The sequence below is a fragment of the Macrobrachium rosenbergii genome, chromosome 1 (assembly GCF_040412425.1).
Source record: "Macrobrachium rosenbergii isolate ZJJX-2024 chromosome 1, ASM4041242v1, whole genome shotgun sequence".
In the NCBI taxonomy this organism is placed as follows: Eukaryota; Metazoa; Arthropoda; class Malacostraca; order Decapoda; family Palaemonidae; genus Macrobrachium; species Macrobrachium rosenbergii.
Window position 1 is genome coordinate 38962146 of NC_089741.1, and position 19244 is coordinate 38981389.

The 19244-nt window shown below is 34.8% G+C and overlaps 1 protein-coding gene across 1 annotated transcript; it reads left to right on the plus strand.

The window, feature by feature from the left end:
* The first annotated feature begins 599 nt into the window (after positions 1 to 599).
* On the plus strand, positions 600 to 18409 carry spel1 (DNA mismatch repair protein spel1). The gene is given in 21 exon segments (XM_067106913.1): positions 600 to 633; positions 2265 to 2305; positions 3568 to 3691; positions 4285 to 4424; positions 4787 to 4900; positions 6102 to 6269; positions 6984 to 7166; positions 7441 to 7690; positions 9081 to 9228; positions 9811 to 9916; positions 10318 to 10432; positions 11276 to 11421; positions 11960 to 12131; positions 12722 to 12943; positions 13099 to 13248; positions 13785 to 13867; positions 14540 to 14631; positions 15069 to 15213; positions 16615 to 16692; positions 17211 to 17309; positions 18120 to 18409. Coding segments are annotated over 21 exon segments (2772 nt in total). The 3' UTR covers positions 18282 to 18409.
* Positions 18410 to 19244: the final 835 nt, after the last annotated feature.

Genomic DNA, 19244 nt, shown 5'->3' on the forward strand with positions numbered 1-19244 from the left:
TCTAACTTCTTTCTTAAAAATCCACATATGATATCATAATCTCTTATCTTCTATCAACAGTAAAGAACATGAGACTGCAAAACATATAACTTGCCATTTGGCGATTATCAAGGCATGTACAGGCACAAGGACATATTTATTTTTATTTTCTATAATCCTAAGGAAATATAAATGTATGATTGTAATTTTGACTCATCTGCAAAGCGTTTATCTTTACTATGGTATTATTGCTTTATGGTTTGCTATGGGGTTAACAACCCTTCGCCAGTATTATATCATGGAAAGCATTGGCCATATTTTTCACAATTGATGACAGAGACTTTGTATATGGGGTAGCTGTTTCCTGTCTGTCTTCTCCATCATCCTCTGTCCAATATAACCTACATATATTACACGGAGAAAGGTTTATAAAACAATCGTGTAAGATAATACAGCAATTTCACACAAAAAAAACTACAGTACGCGATCTAGTATAGCAACAGTAACTTAACCGAGTCAGATCTGTGGCTCTCCTGAGCTTCAATGAGCGGGAACGCCATCGAAGGAAAGTGTAGCCCGTCATTTTTCTTTTTACGTTCAGCCGTCAATTAATCACCGTAATGGCGAGTTTGCAGCCGAAGGAGTTCGCTATAGGTGAGTTGATCTGGACACTTGATGCAATTCACGCTGACTTGATTTGATAAAGGTCATAAATATGCCGCTACTTCGCATGCGAAGTAGGCCTAGATGTTCGGCCATAGCTTAGTCGTAGGCCTATAAGTTAAGTTGTCGGTATTTAATTCATGTCTAAATAAGCAAGATCACGCATTTTATATTCTAATTTAGAGTTCTACCTAGAATTATTCTCGTAGGAAGATATACTACCTATAAAACTACGGCGTGGCTCCATCTTCCAATAGGCCTACGAGCGCCGATGCCACCATTTGACCAAATTGTTATTGACTAATAGGCCTAGGGTGTGTCCGGCTAAATACTCCATGAATAACTTACAAAATTACCATAATATGGTAGATTAGCTAAGGAAGGATAACATGATTACCAGCCTAAACTACTTATAGGCCTAATTAGGCTAGTTGTTAGGCCATAGGCCTAGGCTGGTCAGCCTAATGTATATTTTTAATTCGTAAATTACAGAGTAAACTTAGGCCATAGTATCCTAATTTAAAACGAATGATAGGCCTGCATAGGCTGTAAGTAGTGTATTCATTTATAATTTATATATAAACTAAAATACAGTAGATTACAAAAAATGTTTAATTGATATTATAGGCCAATGTGGTTCATTTCAAATAATGCATGTTCAGAAAACTTAGCCTATTAATTTATTCTTAGGTTTTGTTACTTGTAAATTTGTGAATTCAATTATTGCGGTTATGTAAATTTTTAGAATTTATTTGTGCCAAATAAATTCATTAAATAAAAAAAAAATGTTTATTTGGTGCTAAAGTTTTGAATATATATATATTTATCTTTTGAAATGACAGTAATAAACATTGTGTGGAAAATAAAAATTTATCTTTTGAAATAAAAGTATTAAACGTTTGTTTGTACAAAGTAGTTTTGAAATTTATTATATATATATATATATTATATATATATATATATATATATATATATATATATATATATATATATATATATATATATATATATATATATTATTATATATATATATATATATATGTATATAATATATATATATATATATATATATATATTTATATATATATATATATATATACACAGTATGTCCCTGGTTTCATTTAATGAGTTCCGTTCTTACTCAGCTCATAACCCGAAAATCGTCAGTAAGGCAGAGAAAATCGTCGAAAATCAAAAATCATAATAAAACCTTACTTTTAATGCTCTGGGTGCATTGAAAACGATGTAAACTGCATTATTATTGAGTTTTACATCAAAAACCTTCAAATTATGATTATTCTGCCGTTTTGGGGCTATATATTTCTTCCGGCTGATAAATCGACGACGTAGTGCTTAGATCCCCGAACATGCGCCGTAGTTTGGAAATAATTTCTGATGAATATATTTGAAAAGCGCCAGTAACCTCGAACGCCGTAAAGTCGGAACCGTCAGAAACCGGGACTGCCTGTATATATATATATATATATATATATATATATATATATATATATATATATATATATATATATATATATATATATATATATATATATATATAGGCCTGTTGGAATTTTGATTTACTTCATTGACTCAATTATTTTTTTTATTTTTACTTTTTAAAGGGCTGGCGAACAGGATTCTCCTATTTTTGCGTAATTTCCAAGTAAGTTGTTTATTAAAACTTTTAACTTATTTTAATTTGTGTCAATATATTTAATTCGTTAGATTTTTAGAATTTTATTTGGTATTTCTACTACTATTTCTAGGGTAAAACTGAAGACAACTACCGCAGCCCTTCCCACCAGTCGCCGACCAGAATATCTACTGCTGTTTGGTCATGCTTTATTTCTTAATTATTTGTGTGATATTTACCATCTTTTGTTTATTACCATATTCATCCCCAAGAGGGTAATGCTAAACACTGGGCCCATTTTGCACATGAACTGGTAGGTACCAAAGAAGAGGAACGCGGTAGTAGTCTTCAGTTTTACCATTCCTAGCTGCTGTTGGTAGTTTTTAACAGTGTTAAATATTTTGCATTCACACAGGCGCTTATGCTAATTTTGGGTAAAATATGTTCTTGCTGCTGGGAGAAAGGGAGCTGGGGATTTGGTACGATACATGTACACATTCGCTACCGGGGTCTAAAGCGATGTCAGGCAGGGCAGCCGATTGAGGCTACGGCCTACCCCAACGCCAGATCAAAGTCCTTCAAAAGAAGGCATCGTGCTTACCCCTATATAAATGGGAAAAAGCACGTTAAAACGAAGAAGAAGAAGAATTAGTGATAGAAAAGTGAGGATAACTATTAGCTGATTTTTAGGTAGGGATACGTTCCTTCAACGAATACTGACAAGTTCATTGTAAAATGGACATCTACAGACAGGGAAAATTACGCTAGGATACTGTTTTGGAGCTAACGAAAGAACAGAATACTGTCACATTACTACTCTTACAAAACATCCTTTTAGGGGGTAGTACTGTTTGTGCACTTCAGGTGCTAGACTGTAAGCATTACTTGAGGTTCTTTTCAGCATCCCCTTCGGCCCCTAGCTGCAACCCCTTTTGTAACTTACTGTACCTCCTCTGTTCTTTTTCTCTTTCTAACATCTTACTTTCCACCCTCTCTAACAATTGTTCATAATGCAACTGTGAGGTATTCCTCCTGTTACACCCTTAGAACCTTTCACTCTCAGCTTCCCTTTCAGAGCCAAATGACCTCATAGGTCACAACACTTGGCCTTTGGCCTAAATTTCATATTCTATTTCATACACTTAGAAAACCCTAGGAAAAATTCTGTACATTATTTCTCTTTAGAGCTGGTGACCTGCTCATGTAACTTTGGTTTACTTGTAATGGAAAATAAAGCAGTTGAAAAATCTGAGTTGTCTTACGCGTGCATTTAAAAACACTTTTCTTTTCAGAAATCAAATACCACAGTGAGAATATTTGATCGCGGGGATTACTACACAGTACATGGGCCTGATGCTGTTTTAGCTGCCAAAGAACTGTTCCACACCAATTCTGTTATCAAACTTTTGGGAGCAGGTGAGTATATCTGTCTATTCCTGTCTATGTGTTGTGCATAGATTTTCATTTTAAGTCTGCCTTTTTAGCTTAATATGAGCTCTGTAGCCTAGCTATCATAGTGTTGCTAACTACCTGTGTTGGCAAAATAGATAATGCTTAGTCCCACACTGTATTTTATAGCAATAGCGTGTTTATTAAATATTTAACTTCTTCAGGTGCTATTTATAAGAGAAAAAAAATTAGATTTTTATGAGAAACTCCCCTTGCAAGCTGCTGTTTCGACAAAGTAACTTGCAGAGCTCAGATATCTTTCCATCAAAGTTATTTTCAGCAGCTTCCTTCCTTCTTGCAAGTGAAAAAAATGGTCTATGGATTGGCAGTATTGTAAACCTGGATTTCTACTTTCCTAAGTCGTGAGGTTTACATCAAAATGTATGCTGGTTTATCTTGTAGAGTACGGACAATTAAAATGTATTTTGTTATATTTTGTCATTTGACTCCTAATTATTGAAAAACGTTTAGCACCATCTACTATGTGTGTACCATTCAAGGCACGTGGTAAGTGGTACCCTCACACAGGGCTGGGTTTAATAAACCATTTATGATTTCAGGGGAAAAGAAGGTTGAGTCTGTCATCCTGAGTCGATTGAATTTTGAGTCCTTTGTTCGCGATCTGCTCCTTGTTAAACACTACCGAATTGAGGTCTACAAGCAAAAGTCTGGCAAGAATGATTGGGAGGCTGAATACAAGGTATGTATTTACAGCATATAACATATTATTTCTTATTTGTTTCACTAATAAGCTGAAGAGGCAACTGTACATTGATCATCCTTACCCCTTTTATTAATAATGCTTAGATATAGATGAAGAAAAGTGAACAACTGTGAAAAATAAAAGCCCTCAGGACCTCAAAAACTTTAATGTATTTGAGAAAGAGTGAGCTTCCTGGTCTTGAATGTGGAGTATGCTACTGTACTTCTATAGTACAGTTCATATTGAACTGTGAAATTCTTTTGGCATAAATATATTTTATAGTGTGTGGGGGTATATATTTTAACATCTTGTGTAACAGTCCACTGTTTTGAAGTAATGATGTTTGTGATTTATTTCAGGCCTCACCTGGCAATTTATCCCAGTTTGAAGAAATCTTGTTTGGGGGAAGCAGTGAGCTAAATGTTACTACAGGTGTCATGGCTGTGAAATTGGCAAATGAAAGTGGGCAGAGGGTAAGTGTACAGGTACTGTTAAGCAATTTGAATGTAATAGTACGTAGATTACCACCGTGTATCCAGTAACCTTATCCTTTTTTTTTTTTCACATTACAACTTTCCAGCTCCTCAAAAAAAATATCTACTTTGGGTGTTCATAATCCCTTCTGCTGACTCAAGACTTGAGTGATAAAATTTAAAGCACTAATTGAAGTGTTTATTGAATGAAAATTTACATGAACTTTGCCTCTTTAAAGCTGGTATAGACCTAACAAAGGCTGCCAGATAATATCACAAAATTGGTCACAAGATAAAGTTGCAGTATACTTAAATTAGATGTGAAAGCGACACACTAATTGATTACCACAAGAAGGTGTTGATGGATGAACAAAGTATCAATCATGGTGAGGTATAAAAAATAGCTTTTTTTTTTTTTTTTTTTTTTTTTTTTTTTTTGAGAGAGAGAGAGAGAGAGAGAGAGAGAGAGAGAGAGAGAGAGAGAGAGAGAGAGAGAGAGAGACTGACTGGATTCTATAGGCCTTTCTACTTATCAGACCATTTGCGGGTTTGGTCATCTGATAAGTAAGGAAATCAGCTAAGTAACAAAAAACCCTATATATAGCATAACCTACATATAGACATTCAAGATGCCCCACAGCTAATAGTAATTCCATATGATTCCAGCCTAAACTGAATTGTACTGTATCCCAGCCACTCTGTTAGAGATTTATCTGTGAAATACATCATGTCTGAAAAGGTAGCCAAGCAAAACTATCATATTATGGTAGCTGGTTAGTTAAGAAGTCTGACAGAATAAAGGCTGCAGTTGTTATTTGTATGAAGGAGAGCTAAAAGACATTTGCATTGCTTGTTTTATAGTCGGTTAAGTTTCATTACATATTCTTTTGTGTTTTGCAAGTTCCTGTGTTGAAGTAAGTATGTTATGTAGCATTTTGAAGGGTTTATTGACACTAGTTTCTGATGATTATTGGGTAGGGGATAAACTTATTCCATGTAACTGATGGTAATTCTGTTTTCAGAATTATCATCTGGACTAAAGATTAAATGAAGATTTAGTTTGTTGATGTTAAGTTTGTTAGGTACAATAAGTAGCCAGATCATCAACTAAACATAACTACTCAAATGAACTAATTACGTAAATACAGCGACGTTTTATTTAGTTGATTATTGCAGAACTTATATTTTCCCTTTTCATCAGATTGTGGGAGTCGGTTATGTGGACACAGCAGGAAGGGCCATGACTGTCTCAGAATTCACTGACAATGAAGCTTTCAGCAATTTAGAGGCTCTGATTGTTCAGCTGGGACCCAAAGAATGCTTAATTGCACAGGGCGATTTGGGCCCAGATGGAGTGAAGCTGAAACAGGTGGGTGATACTTGCTAAATCCAGATTTACTGTCTTTCAAAATAGTATGTAAGTTTTGACATTATATATTATTCTCACTTATTCAGCGCTGTGTAGTATTTACAAAAATAAGATGGTATTTGATGATATTTGAAGTTTGTCACATGCAAATCCTCAGAAGTATTATGTTAAAATGCATACATAAGGAATTAGGAAAACATTGAAAGTGGAGAGGTGATGGTTTCATTTGAAAGAGGAGAGGTTTTCAATATAGATACCAGAGTTGGCTCCCTGCTCTTTTTTGTGTAAGGTGTACCAAGGCAGTAAAAAAAACCAGTTGTTCAGCCCCTGGCTGTCTGTCCCAGTCCAGGGTTTAAAATTTCACTGTTAGTACAAGAAAATTATCCTGTGAGGGAATACCAGGGAGTTCTTAAAACAGAAGCTTCATGAGAACTTATAAAAGGTCTAGCTCTGGAAGGGTACACAGCACAAAACGCTTAATTATTATGGGTGATAATGTGATTTAGATATAAGATTTTATGTTAATAAAGTTATTTACCTCCAGCCTTTCCCAGTGGGTTCTTTCTTATTTATGTATTCGTCTTCCTCTTGACTGCATAGGTCTACTGTACAGATAATGAATATAATAGAAGTTTAGATCCTGTAGTTTTATTTAATGTTGTTGGCTGCGAAGTGTATTTTAATATTTATATACTAATACATTTAACACCCCAGGTACTTTCAAGAAGCAATATGCTCGTCACTGAGAGAAAAAAGAGTGAATTTTCAGTGAAAGACGCGGACCAAGACCTGAATCGTCTCTTGCGGAGAAATGACACTGGCTCTGTTGCAACAAGACCAGAATTTGATCGTGTTGTTGCTCTTGCAGCCTTAACTGTAGTAATCAAATACCTGGAGGTAAGGAGTAACCTTGATGAAATGTTACATAATTGTTAATTCTCAGTCATACCTTGAGCATTCCCAATGTGTTGTTAAGTCATTGTTTTATAGAAAATTATTTGCCTCTGTTATTCATTTTTCCTCATGTTAGGAAGCCAGTATTTTGGTGTCTAAAAGTCATATTGTACACTTTTGTTTTACAATATATTTTTTATTATTAAATGTTACATATTTTTTTAATTGTAAAGTGATTCTGGAAGAAATCCCAGTCTTTTAACTGACATAACATTAGCTTCTTAACGATGAATAGAACTTTCAGTGTTTGACACTCTCCCAATACGACTTGAGTCAGTATGTGAGAATAGATAGCGCTGCAGTCAGAGCACTTCACGTTGAGCCAGTGGGAGAAACACTCGAAGTTTCTGGTGGGGCTTCTAAAACACATACCATTCTTGGCCTTTTGGACAAATGTCGAACTCCATTGGGTCATCGTCTTCTTGCTCAGTGGCTTCGGCAGCCCCTCATTGACATTAACAAAATAGGTACGTTGAGTGATTCTCACGTTGTAGAGAAAGTACAGTTTTGAAATACAGAAAATGACTGAATTTTAAGGGCCGCAGGCTTTTAAAGTCAAGGAAAGAATTGCCAAATTTAATTTGGCTTATAGAAATATATAAAGAAATGCTTAACAGTTTTTAAGGAGTCATTCACTGTCTAGTGCAAAGTTAATTAAGTAGGCATGCCTACCTTTTGAACTCTTTCAGGATCCTCAGTATTCTCTTTCTTTTTATTCCTACTTTCTTTAAGAAAGACCAGAAGGAGAGAACTGGTCTGGTTTAAGTATTTACTAATAGTATCTGTACGTGGTACCACTTACGGTATACCCTACATAGCACTCAGTAGATGGTACCATACTCAAGGTTTTTTGCAGCTCCCTTTAAAACTCAAATGTATGACTTAATCCTCTTGGTGTTTCATCCCTTCCCTTTTGTCTCATCCTACCTTCAACTTTAATAATAATAATATTCTTTATTTCAGCCCAGGGCCATATACATGGAATATACAGATTAGAGACAATACAATACACGCCTTGGTCCAGTTTTCAAATTTCATTTGAGAATAAGCCCTGCAGTCAAGCCTTGTTTTAAAGTCTAGGAGTCTGGTAGTAATCTTAGATATTCAGTTGCTCTGTAATTCTCACATTTATAATAACTTGAGGCAAAAATTTTGTATTTTCATTACAAGCAATTCTTAGAAAGTTAGTTTAGTAAATGTGAAAATGGCGTTCAGGCTAAAACTCCTGAAAAAAAAAGTTATTTTTTGTAAATAGAAGTTTTATCATATGATTTTTCTTTCAGTCCCAAGTACATTTTGATGATAGAAAACAACTAAATGAGTTAGGCAGTGCAGTCTATAATAAAAGAAGGAAAATAAGTATTAATTATTAAGTGGCATACCCTCCTACCACTTGCATCCAAAATGTTAAGTTATAAGTGGTATACTGCCCATGACACGGGGTTTGTTTCGTCATAATCCCATTGATCATATGCCAAATTTTTAAGCCTTGGGACATTGCTCTTCAACTAAAGCAGCTGTTCTTATTTGGTGTCCTTGGTATCTTGACAAATGTAAATATTTTTACTGTTTTGTATTTGTCGTCATCGTCATTTTTTATAGTGTTGTAATCATTATAAGCTAGTCCACATTTCCTCAGCCATTTTATTGTTGCTTTTATTCTTTTTATCATAGTAACAGCTCCCAGGAAGTCTTTGTAGCACAGCTTACTCTATTAAAATTGTTTTAATTCTTGAGATTGATCAGTGCATAGCTTGAAATATATATAGTCACTATTTTCAAAGCAACCAGATCATATTTTAAAAGTTCAGTTTACACATAGATTACTCAAGTCTTAGTCCCTGCTGCCATTTACAGAGGAGCGCCAGGACCTAGTTGAAGCTCTGGTATCGTCAGTTGACTTACGTCACAGCCTGGGAGAAGAACACCTTAGAAGCATTCCTGATCTTCATAGATTGGCACGAAAATTGACTCGCAAGGCAGCGACACTGCAGGATTGCTATAGGTCAGTAAGGCAGAGACGGCACAGTGTCAAGAGTTGATAGAGCATATTTGTATTTAGAGGTATTTAGGCATTTTTTCAGGATGTGCCACTTTGCAGGACCTCATAAAGGATAAATGTTCTTGTTTAGCATTGCCCTCATATATAAGGGCCTTGTAGATATGGCAAGTTCTTATTTTTGGAAAAGTTCTTTGAATGTGTATTCTTTTAACTTTAAAAACCATTACCCAAGAGATGCCTGTGAAATTTACACTGGATATCAAGGAAAAATAAATTACATGATAAAGTTGTAGAAATTTAAAAAGTTGTTCATAGCGCAGTATAGTTTTGATTTACTCGCCAGTAGACCTTTGGAAAAAGCAGAAACAGACACCCATCTCTAGCTTAGGCACAATAAGGTCATGTGTCCATGAAAATATATCTAGGACTGAGGGGGGGTGAGTTTAACAAGGGACCGGTGAAGCAGAAGGCAACTGAAGATAGCACTGGGCTACCCCAACCCATAAGTCGTCACTAAGTAAGCATTGTTTAACATGTTGAGCCTTAAAACTTTTGTCTTTCATGGAAGTTCATTTCTTTTTCCAGGTTTTATGTTTGTGTTCAACGTTTGCCTAGCATGTGTGAAGCCATTGCAAAATATGAAGGTCCCCATGTGACGGCTTTAGCAGCAGTGTTTATAACCCCTCTTCAGGTAAATTGCTTCGTGCTTGTTCTGCTTGAATTCCAGAGCCTACATTGTAAGAAAATCACAAAGTCTAGCTTCCTTTAATTGCATTCAGATCTTAAAAATTACTGTAGCTTCTCAAATTGTATTGTGCGATAGGATTTTGAATTAGTCTTCAGTTGAAGTGTGTAGTATTGCTGCTAGCAGATGAAATTTTCATGTAATTTCCATAGCACTTATCTGGGTGAGTAAGGTATTGACGTTTTTCATTTCTGATGTGCATTCTGTAACTATGCTATGAAGAGGACATTGTTCCTAGAATATGTTCACTCCTGTGCTAAATAGTAAGGTATTGCAGTTACAATTTACCTTGTTTAAATGTTAGTCATTTGGAAGCCACTCATATACTTTATTTTTCTCCCCTTTAGGAACTAATATCTGACCTTAGTAAGTACCAAGAGATGATTGAAACCACCGTTGATATGGAGCAAGCCAAATTGGGAGAATATGTTATCAAGCCAGATTTTGATGAAAAACTTGCTGGTAAGATTCCTTTTAACCATTCACCTTGAATTTTTCCTTGGCCCTTGAATTCCTAACAACTACAGTACCATTTCAAAATGTATTTACGTGAACATCTTACCATTAGGTTTCAGTAAGTGTACCCTTTCTGTACCTCTCCATGATAAATTACAATAAATAATCTTTTTTTAAGTTAATATTAATGAAACAGAAAGGAAGCAAGAAATAAATATTGTATAACATTTATTAGTAAGTAACAGTCACCAGTAAACAAAAGAAGACGAGTAAATCATGTATACCTGTAAACTTGGAGTTAGGCTTGTGAACTGCTGATGAAAAAGAAATACAATTTCAACACATGTATTTGCACTGGTTGTAATGCACACTTGATCATAAACATGCTACGAAATGAGAAAAGGGTGTGGTAGAGATGATATTTTAGTTAGTTTACATCTGCCAGCTTTACAAGAGTGTCACACCAGATATCACAATCGCAGGAACAGTTCAACATAAAAAATTGCTACAGAATGCATATCACTGTATTACCATTGTCTCATTGAATTGTAATTCACACATTCGTAATTGGCAGAGATTGCGTAGTTAATAATTAAATCTTAACTCAGTTTTGTTTGAGACATGGTAAAGAAAAGTACTGTAATGATTTTACTTGCAAAATTATTTGTCCAGCACATTAAGAAGTCATTATTTACAATACATCAAGTCATTTAGAATTTCAAGGAAAAATAAAGACCATTATATCAGTTTAAGAAATCCATTATTATTAAATTTTTACAGGCTATATAACATTTCTCTAAACTTATTGTTCATGTTGGTCTAAATGTCAGTTCCTTTCCTTTCTTTCAGAGCTCTGTGGGAAGATGGATGAATTGGAAGCTGATATTCAGAGTCAGTTTAGAAAGGCTGCTAGTGACTTGGGCCTGGAAGCAGGAAAGTCCATTAAGCTGGAGTCAAATGCACAGCTTGGATATTTCTTCAGAGTTACTTTAAAGGTAAGTAGAATTTGAAGCACATTGGTGAAAATGTTTGTCTGGAAAATTTTCAGTCGCTGAGCCATTCATGTATGGAACTTGCTGATTTATAGGTCTCTACTGAGAGATAAACAATTTTTAATGCCTTACCCTTACATAAAGAGTACCATGCAATTGTAAATAAAATACCCCATACAAAGGGGTTACCAGTTCCACATTGCAGCATCCTTTTGGCACCCAGCTACATTGCTTTTTGCCTTATTGGTCTTTTAACACCCCAACTATCAAACTTCTTTAACAATATCTTGCTTCATCTCACCTTTTAGTTAAGGAAAAATTCTTCAGATGAGTAGAAATTTGGTGCTCTGTTCCAGTTGAACTTTTTTAATCTTAGCAACAGTAACGTAGTATCCAGTTTCAGTCCTCATTTTTCATTTACCAACCAGTCCTTTTGAGGTTGTGTCATCGATTTACAAGAGTGCGAATGAATTAAATAGCAAATTCTGTTAATTGTTAACCAAGATTTATATGAAATTTTTGTTCTTTTTATCTTAAACAGGAAGAAAAAGTCTTGCGTAATAATAGGAGCTATCGAATGATAGATACAAACAAAGCTGGCGTGAGGTTCAGAAACAGCGCCATGCAAGATTTGAATGACCAGTACACCTCGTGTCGAGAAGAGTATGGATGTCAACAGAAAAGTGTGGTTAATGAGATACTGAGCATTGCTGGTAAGCTTTAATTTGGTATTCATTGTGTGCAGTCTTCAAAAATTTTAGCTCAAAGTGTGCCTTTCAAGGACCATTTATACTGTAACTCTTTTTGTTCCATGATCTTAGTAGTTTTGGTGTAGAGAAATGCTGTAAAGGATTGATGAGGTATCTTCTTGTAGCACCTCGTTGCTGAAGTTTAGAGATACCAAATGTCTCCATCCCTTTTAAGAGTGACTGAGTGAATATCTTGAATTTGGTAAGTTTACCCTCCATTGTCTGATCATATTAGATAAATGTCACTGTGTCTTAGTAACTAAGGTTTATTATAGGATTATATTACTGTAGTATCCTAATTTACTTCACTTTTAATGTGGGTGGTCATATCACAAAAAGGAAATTTGGTATTGTCATCTTCTAGTGTACTTGGTTGAGAGAAAAAGGTGTAAGAACAGAATAACCTAGACACCAAAATTATGGTATTGTACATCTAGTCAATGAGTATGGGGTGAATTAATCCCATGGTTTCATGTCACCATTGTTAAAGGAAAAAGAAAGACAATCTTGTTTGAATTTATTCGTGAAGACTCAAAACATTCTAATATTTTCAGGTGGATATGTCGAAGTGATTCAGCAATTTGGACAAATTATTGCAACCCTCGATTGTGTTTTCGCCTTAGCTACAGCAGCCGTGTCAGCACCCATTCCTTATGTGCGACCTAAGCTTTTACCCAAAGGCTCTGGTGTGATGAAGTTGAAGGGAATTCGACATCCTTGTTTAGAACTTCAGGACGAGATCTCTTACATTCCAAATGATTGTACCTTAAACCAAAGTAATTTTGTGTATATTTTTCTATGTGGGTGCATGGGCTTTTGCAGTATGTAGTCTAATTGTGCTCTTTACTTGATTTTTATGTTTTATTGATTTTAAAAGTCTCATGTCATATTTTGAAATGGTTTTTATAGTACCCTTGGATATCCAAAACAGGTGGTGGACTCTTTCACATAATCACTGGGCCAAACATGGGTGGTAAAAGCACGTTCCTCAGATCGGTTGGAGCAGCCGCACTGATGGCTCAGATTGGGTCCTTTGTGGCTTGTGACGAAGCAGAGATTTCTATTTTGGACAGTATACTGGGTAAGGTTAAGTTTCAATATGTATTTTTTATATATTTGTAGACAGAAAGCCCCAAATTCATATTGTTAACGTGACAAGATGAGATAGAAAAATGAGGAAACATTTTTAGACGAAGTTATTTGTTAATTTGTAAGATCCTTAATCAGAGGAAATTTTTAAAAGGCTCAGCAAAAATATACAGAACAAGAGAAAATAATCTGAGGCCAGGCGGAATGTATTAGCCTTAAAAAGAGGCAACTTTAGGAAATGGTAATTTTATTTACCCAGTTCCCCATCACTAATGACAGTCCATCATATTGTTTGAATTTACTGTCTTTGTACTTTCCTTTCATCAGTGCAAGACTTTTTGTCAGGTTTGGGCTTTGTCTAAATTCTTGAAAACAATTTTCTCACCATGATATAAATGCAGTATTTTCAGAAATAGAAACCTTTAAAACTTTTCAAGATAAAAGTATTTGGATGGTAATGCATGAAGTATTTGCATTTGCAGTGTTAATTTACTTCTGAGCTTTACAAGTGTGTGTTGTTTTTTCCAGCAAGAGTTGGTGCTGGTGATTGTCAGTTGAAGGGAGTTTCAACGTTTATGGCAGAGATGTTAGAAACGGCAACCATCCTACGGGTAAGATTTTTTTTTTCTTTTGTTCACTCAGTTTAGGTTGGTGCCTTTTGGACTAAATTTTTTGTTGTTTTACAAGATATTTTACTTCTGCCACAGGGATGGTTACCTTATGTCATTATGTACAGTGAGTTAGGATTTATCCATTTTAAGGGTTTGCAAATTAGAATGTGCCTAATAGATGACATGAAGTTTCACAGATCCCTTTTTTGAATTTTTGCTCTCTGCATTTGATTTTTCAAGTGTTCCTTTTTTTGTCTTCCTACTCAGTAGCCTGATTTCTTCATCTGAGCTTTGTTCCACTCTTCAGCTCATGTTTAAAAATTTAATTCTTCAGATAAACCTTATGAGAGTCTGGCATTATGACTCAGTTTTGTATAGGCTGGAGATCAGAATGGTATTAAATACATCATTGAAAATGGGGAGAAAATTAAAATCTTTGAAAAGAGCCAAGGAAAGGTTACTCTATATAACATGGTATAAGGAGCTTATGCATCAAAGAAAGCATCTTATGCTCCTGAGAACATCAAGGGTTCTGGAGGCGATAAATGTAGTCTTTTCCTTTTTTTTTGTATATTGAATACTGCTTTGTATTAATATATGTTTCTTTCAGTAGGACTGAATGATGTTTCTTTGTTGGTTACACATACTAACATTAATTTGTTATTTTCCAAGTCTGCTACTAAAGATTCCCTGATCATCATTGATGAGTTAGGGCGAGGAACGTCAACCTATGATGGCTTTGGTTTAGCTTGGGCAATATCGGAGTGAGTACCGTCATGAAAACTAGTTTTAGTGCAAGAATTGCATGCATGGTGATGCATAACTGCTTCAGTTGGAATAGAAATACGAGCTTCGTCCTTCCCTAAACAAATAGGAAGAAGTTCATAGCAGGTCACTAGCAGTAGAGGCCAAGAGGAAAAATATTTGTAATACTGTACAAATACAGATTTATTAAAGGTTATAATGTATACAATATGCCTGTTTTCTTGTTGATTGACCAGTAGCAGTAAGAGTTATATATAGTTGTCAATTTGATTTAGTTAAATTTAAATTTATTTCTTATCTTATCAAGTAGTTTTACATTAAATCAGTGACGAAATATTGCTTGCACCATACCATGGTTTTTACTGATAAGCTTTTATTTTCATCTAATTGAAGATTTATGCTATGCTAAAATTGATTTTTTTTTTCTAATTTACAGATACATAGCTAAAGAAATAGGGGCCTTTTGTCTATTTGCCACTCATTTTCATGAACTCACCAGTTTAGCAGATGAAGTTGATACTGTGAAGAATTTTCATGTTACAGCATCTACATCGCATGGCGCCCTTACTTTACTCTATCAGGTAATGCTTATCAGGCATGTATTCAGTTATGTAACAGAAGATACAGTTTAACTGCTTAGATATACTACTGTAATATTTGATAATGGTTATATTTTGTTAGTTAAAATGCTTAACTGATTTAGTTTGTTAACCTGACTTGAAGTGCTCTTGTTAAAAATTATTTTTTTAGGTGAACATGTTCTTGTTCCATAATTTTGAGAATATTAAACAATATGGTGTTACACCTGGTGAGGCATGCTTAACAAAACATAAACTACTACAAGCTGATTTGATTGTAGTAGATAGAATGATGGTGAAAAAATAGACTGTAAAAGAACAAAAATGTAGAAACTGAGAAGTCAGGTCAAAAAGGAGGTTCAGGAAAGTGTTGACTAATAGAGCTTCATAAAGTGATCATTGGGTACAGGTGAAAGAAGGCGTACAAAGGGCAGCAGAAGTTGTATGTAGTATAAAATCTAGGGTAGGCATGTAGAGGAAGAGAGAGACAGTGGTAGCTTATAGATATACAAATTGAACTTGCAGAGGAGAGAGAGAGAGGGAAGAGGATAAGAATTGTTCGTAGGGAAATGAGAAGGAATGCTACAAGACAGGTGGTAAGGGCAAAGAGGACTTGAAAGGAATGCAGTCAGAATCGCAAGAGGACAGAGGACATAGATGAAATAATCCGGGACAGTGAAGTGGCTAAGGAAAGATGAAAAATTTGATAGGGTCAAGTATATAATAAATGAAAATGGAATGACTGGAAGATATTGGCATGATAGAGGAATCAGTATACAGGCAGTCCCTGGTTTACGACGGGTCCGGCTTATGACGTTCCGAGGTTATGACGCTTTTCAAATATATTCATCAGAAATTATTTCCCAGTTTACAACGCATGTTCTAGGGTTACGATGTGTCGTACGCCGATCCGACGGAAGAAATATGGCTCCAAAACGGCAGAATAATCAAAATTTTGAGTTTTTTTTTTTTTTTTTTTTTATGAAAAACTCGATAAAAATGCAGTTTACATCGTTTTCAATACACCCAAAGCATTAAAAGTAAGGTTTTCTTAGGATTTTTGACGATTTTCGACGATTTTTCGGTTTATGATGATTTTCGGTTACGACACGGCGGAAAAACGGAACCCCCATCGTAAACCGGGGACTGCCTGTAGGGTACAACAGCTAAAGGATCCTCAAGAAGATGAAAAATAGAAACCCCTAAGACTCAAAGGAAAAAAACATGTAAAAATGCATGATGAAGTGACTGTGGTAGTTATGATGAATGAGGTAACACTGTTGCCAGTTTTAATAGAATATAGCCTTTCCTGTAGTGGAATTTGTGTACCCTGCAGAAATTTTTATTTCCATAAGTGTCGGTGTCTAAACATTTTTTTCTTCATTGAATACATTTTGTTTCTAGGTTCGGCCAGGACCCTGCGATCGCAGCTTTGGTATACACGTAGCCAAGCTAGCCAACTTCCCTGATAGTGTGATTGAGGTATGATGGGCATTTTAGAATTACTTTTGCATTAATGTTTTTCATTATTTTCAAAATGATTGAAGTATCTAGGTTGACAAAAATAATGTTTCCTAGTGAAACAAATTAAAATTTTCTGCCACAGCAGGACTAATTATAGATAATGTTTTTATGAGAAAATTTTCTTAGTTATGTATTTTATGAAGCAATTTTTTATGAAAGATTATCACTAATACTTACTGTTTGTGGATATTTATTCAGTCACTGAGAGAAGAGTAAGAAATGGAAATGAAATGATCTAGTTACAGAAATATGAAATGCTTTTTTGGATGAATTATTTATTAAAAACCCACATAACTTGGTGACAGGAATACTTTACATAATTTTGTTTAGGCTCCAATACCATTTTTTTAATATTTTAAATTACATCGTTGTTGTAATATTTCGTAAGGAAATTTAAAGGCAGAATTAAATTATATAGGCTGGTGAGAGCTTTGCTTATGGCCATTTTTAAAAATTGTTATATTTTGTTTTCATAGTATGCAAAAAGAAAAGCAGGTGAACTAGAAGATGAATTCTGCGGTGACGATGACGATGAATCAGAAGAAGCTGTGAAAAGACGAAAGGTGGAGAAACGCGTAAGTTGTAGGAAATTTTTTACATTCTTGGGATACTTTAGGTATATGCCCTACCAGTTAGTCTTCTGCTACATATATATTTTTTGAATTGTGAATGTTTTTGAAAATTGACTCAAGATTTCATCTGTGGAACATGCAGTGTTGACATCAAGGTGCACATAGCTGAATTGGAAAGTATGTCAAGAGTTCTTAAATTTTCGAGATCATATTGGAGACTATACGCAATATTTGTGGTTTTATGTGCAACTTTGTTTAAGGTTCAGTTCCCCTGTTTATCATCTTTTGAAATGATTTAATGCTTAAGTACAGTTGCTATTGTTAGTTGTCATAATTGTGGTTATCATTGATGAAAGGGATACACAGCCTATATTAGGGATGAGAAAGTCATTCTTAACTGCCTAAAGTCAAAATAAATTTGTGAAATGTGAAAGAATTTAGATATCATCACAGCAAATACTGTATGTGTTTTACATTTTGATACATTTTGTAATACAATACATGTGTAAGCAGTAGATATTTCTGTGGATGCTAATTATAATCCCAATATAACTAAATTGCCCTTACATCTTTTTAAAAGAAATTATTAATCATGAGTAATAAATATCAGATTTGTTGACCTGACATTATTGAATAATAGGGATGTATTAGTCAGTTCAATAGATTTATATATCATTGAGTTCTAGAGATCTCTAATTAATGATTAGGTGAGTTTTTCTTCAGTATTTATACCAAGATTTATAAGTAATGCTTTTAATATTAGCAGCTGGAGATCAGTAATCTGTATTGTCCTGTTGTCTGATTTTATTCCAGGAGGGGGAAAAATTGATTGAAACCTTCCTTTCAAAAGCCTCAGCCCTTCACAATGAAGGGGTTGATGACGAAAAGTTACAGCAGGAAATCAGCAAGTTGAGGCAAGAGGTGCTTTCTACGAATAACGCCTACATATCTCACTTACTGTCTCGTGAGACCTGATTGTGACAAGAATCTCGAAGCATTGCTCATTTGCCATAATGCTGCCAAAAAAGTTTTTAAGATTAAGGTATTTGCACTAGTTCCTTGTGCTAGTATGTTTGTAACTTGAGTAAAGAAAAATAACTATACTGTGAAGCTCCGGATTTATTAACCTTTAATTTTATGTCTGTAGAAACAAAAGCCTTTTGAAGTCGTAGGGCAGGGGTTTCTGGTCATATCTCTGTTGGAAATTGGAAATCAGTCTAGTTGGATTTGAGGAGAGATTTGTAAGACCCCTCAGTGCTGCATCCAGTACACTGGGAACTGGAAGATACCATTTTTATTGTGCACACATATATATATATATATTGATTTTATCTTTTTATTTAGACAAATTTTCCTTGAAAATATTGACTGCTCTTTTAGGAGAAATAGCTTACTGGGTATATGTAAATGACTTGCAATGTTAAAGGTACTATATCCTTTAACAAAGTTCTTGGTAGAGGATTGAGGACTGCATGGTGGGAGGAAGTGTCCCCTAAATTATCTTTGCTATAGAATGTGGAACATGAAATGATTGCAATCATTCATCTGCATGGTGTAAAGATCACCAAATGGCCCTGGGGCATCTTGTTTACAGTCTTATACCCTGTGTTCGGGTTGTAAAATGGGAAGGAAACCAAAAAATAGTCCCATTGTCATTGCCATTCGTATTAGTCTATATGGAAGAGATGAAATATTTGATAAATGACATATTTAAGGGGTTCTTTATACAGTATTATGACTTACCCAAAAATGAAAGTACAGGTTTGGAAATGACAAAGAATGATTGTGTACAGTTTTGGGTAGCAGAGTTATGCAGGGTAAAGTACGCAATGAAATTCAGTTAGAATGCTGGGAAAAAGAACACTGCTAGTCCGGGGATGTTGAATAAAACTCAGTATGGTATGAGAAAAAAATTATAATGGTTGGTGCACATAATGC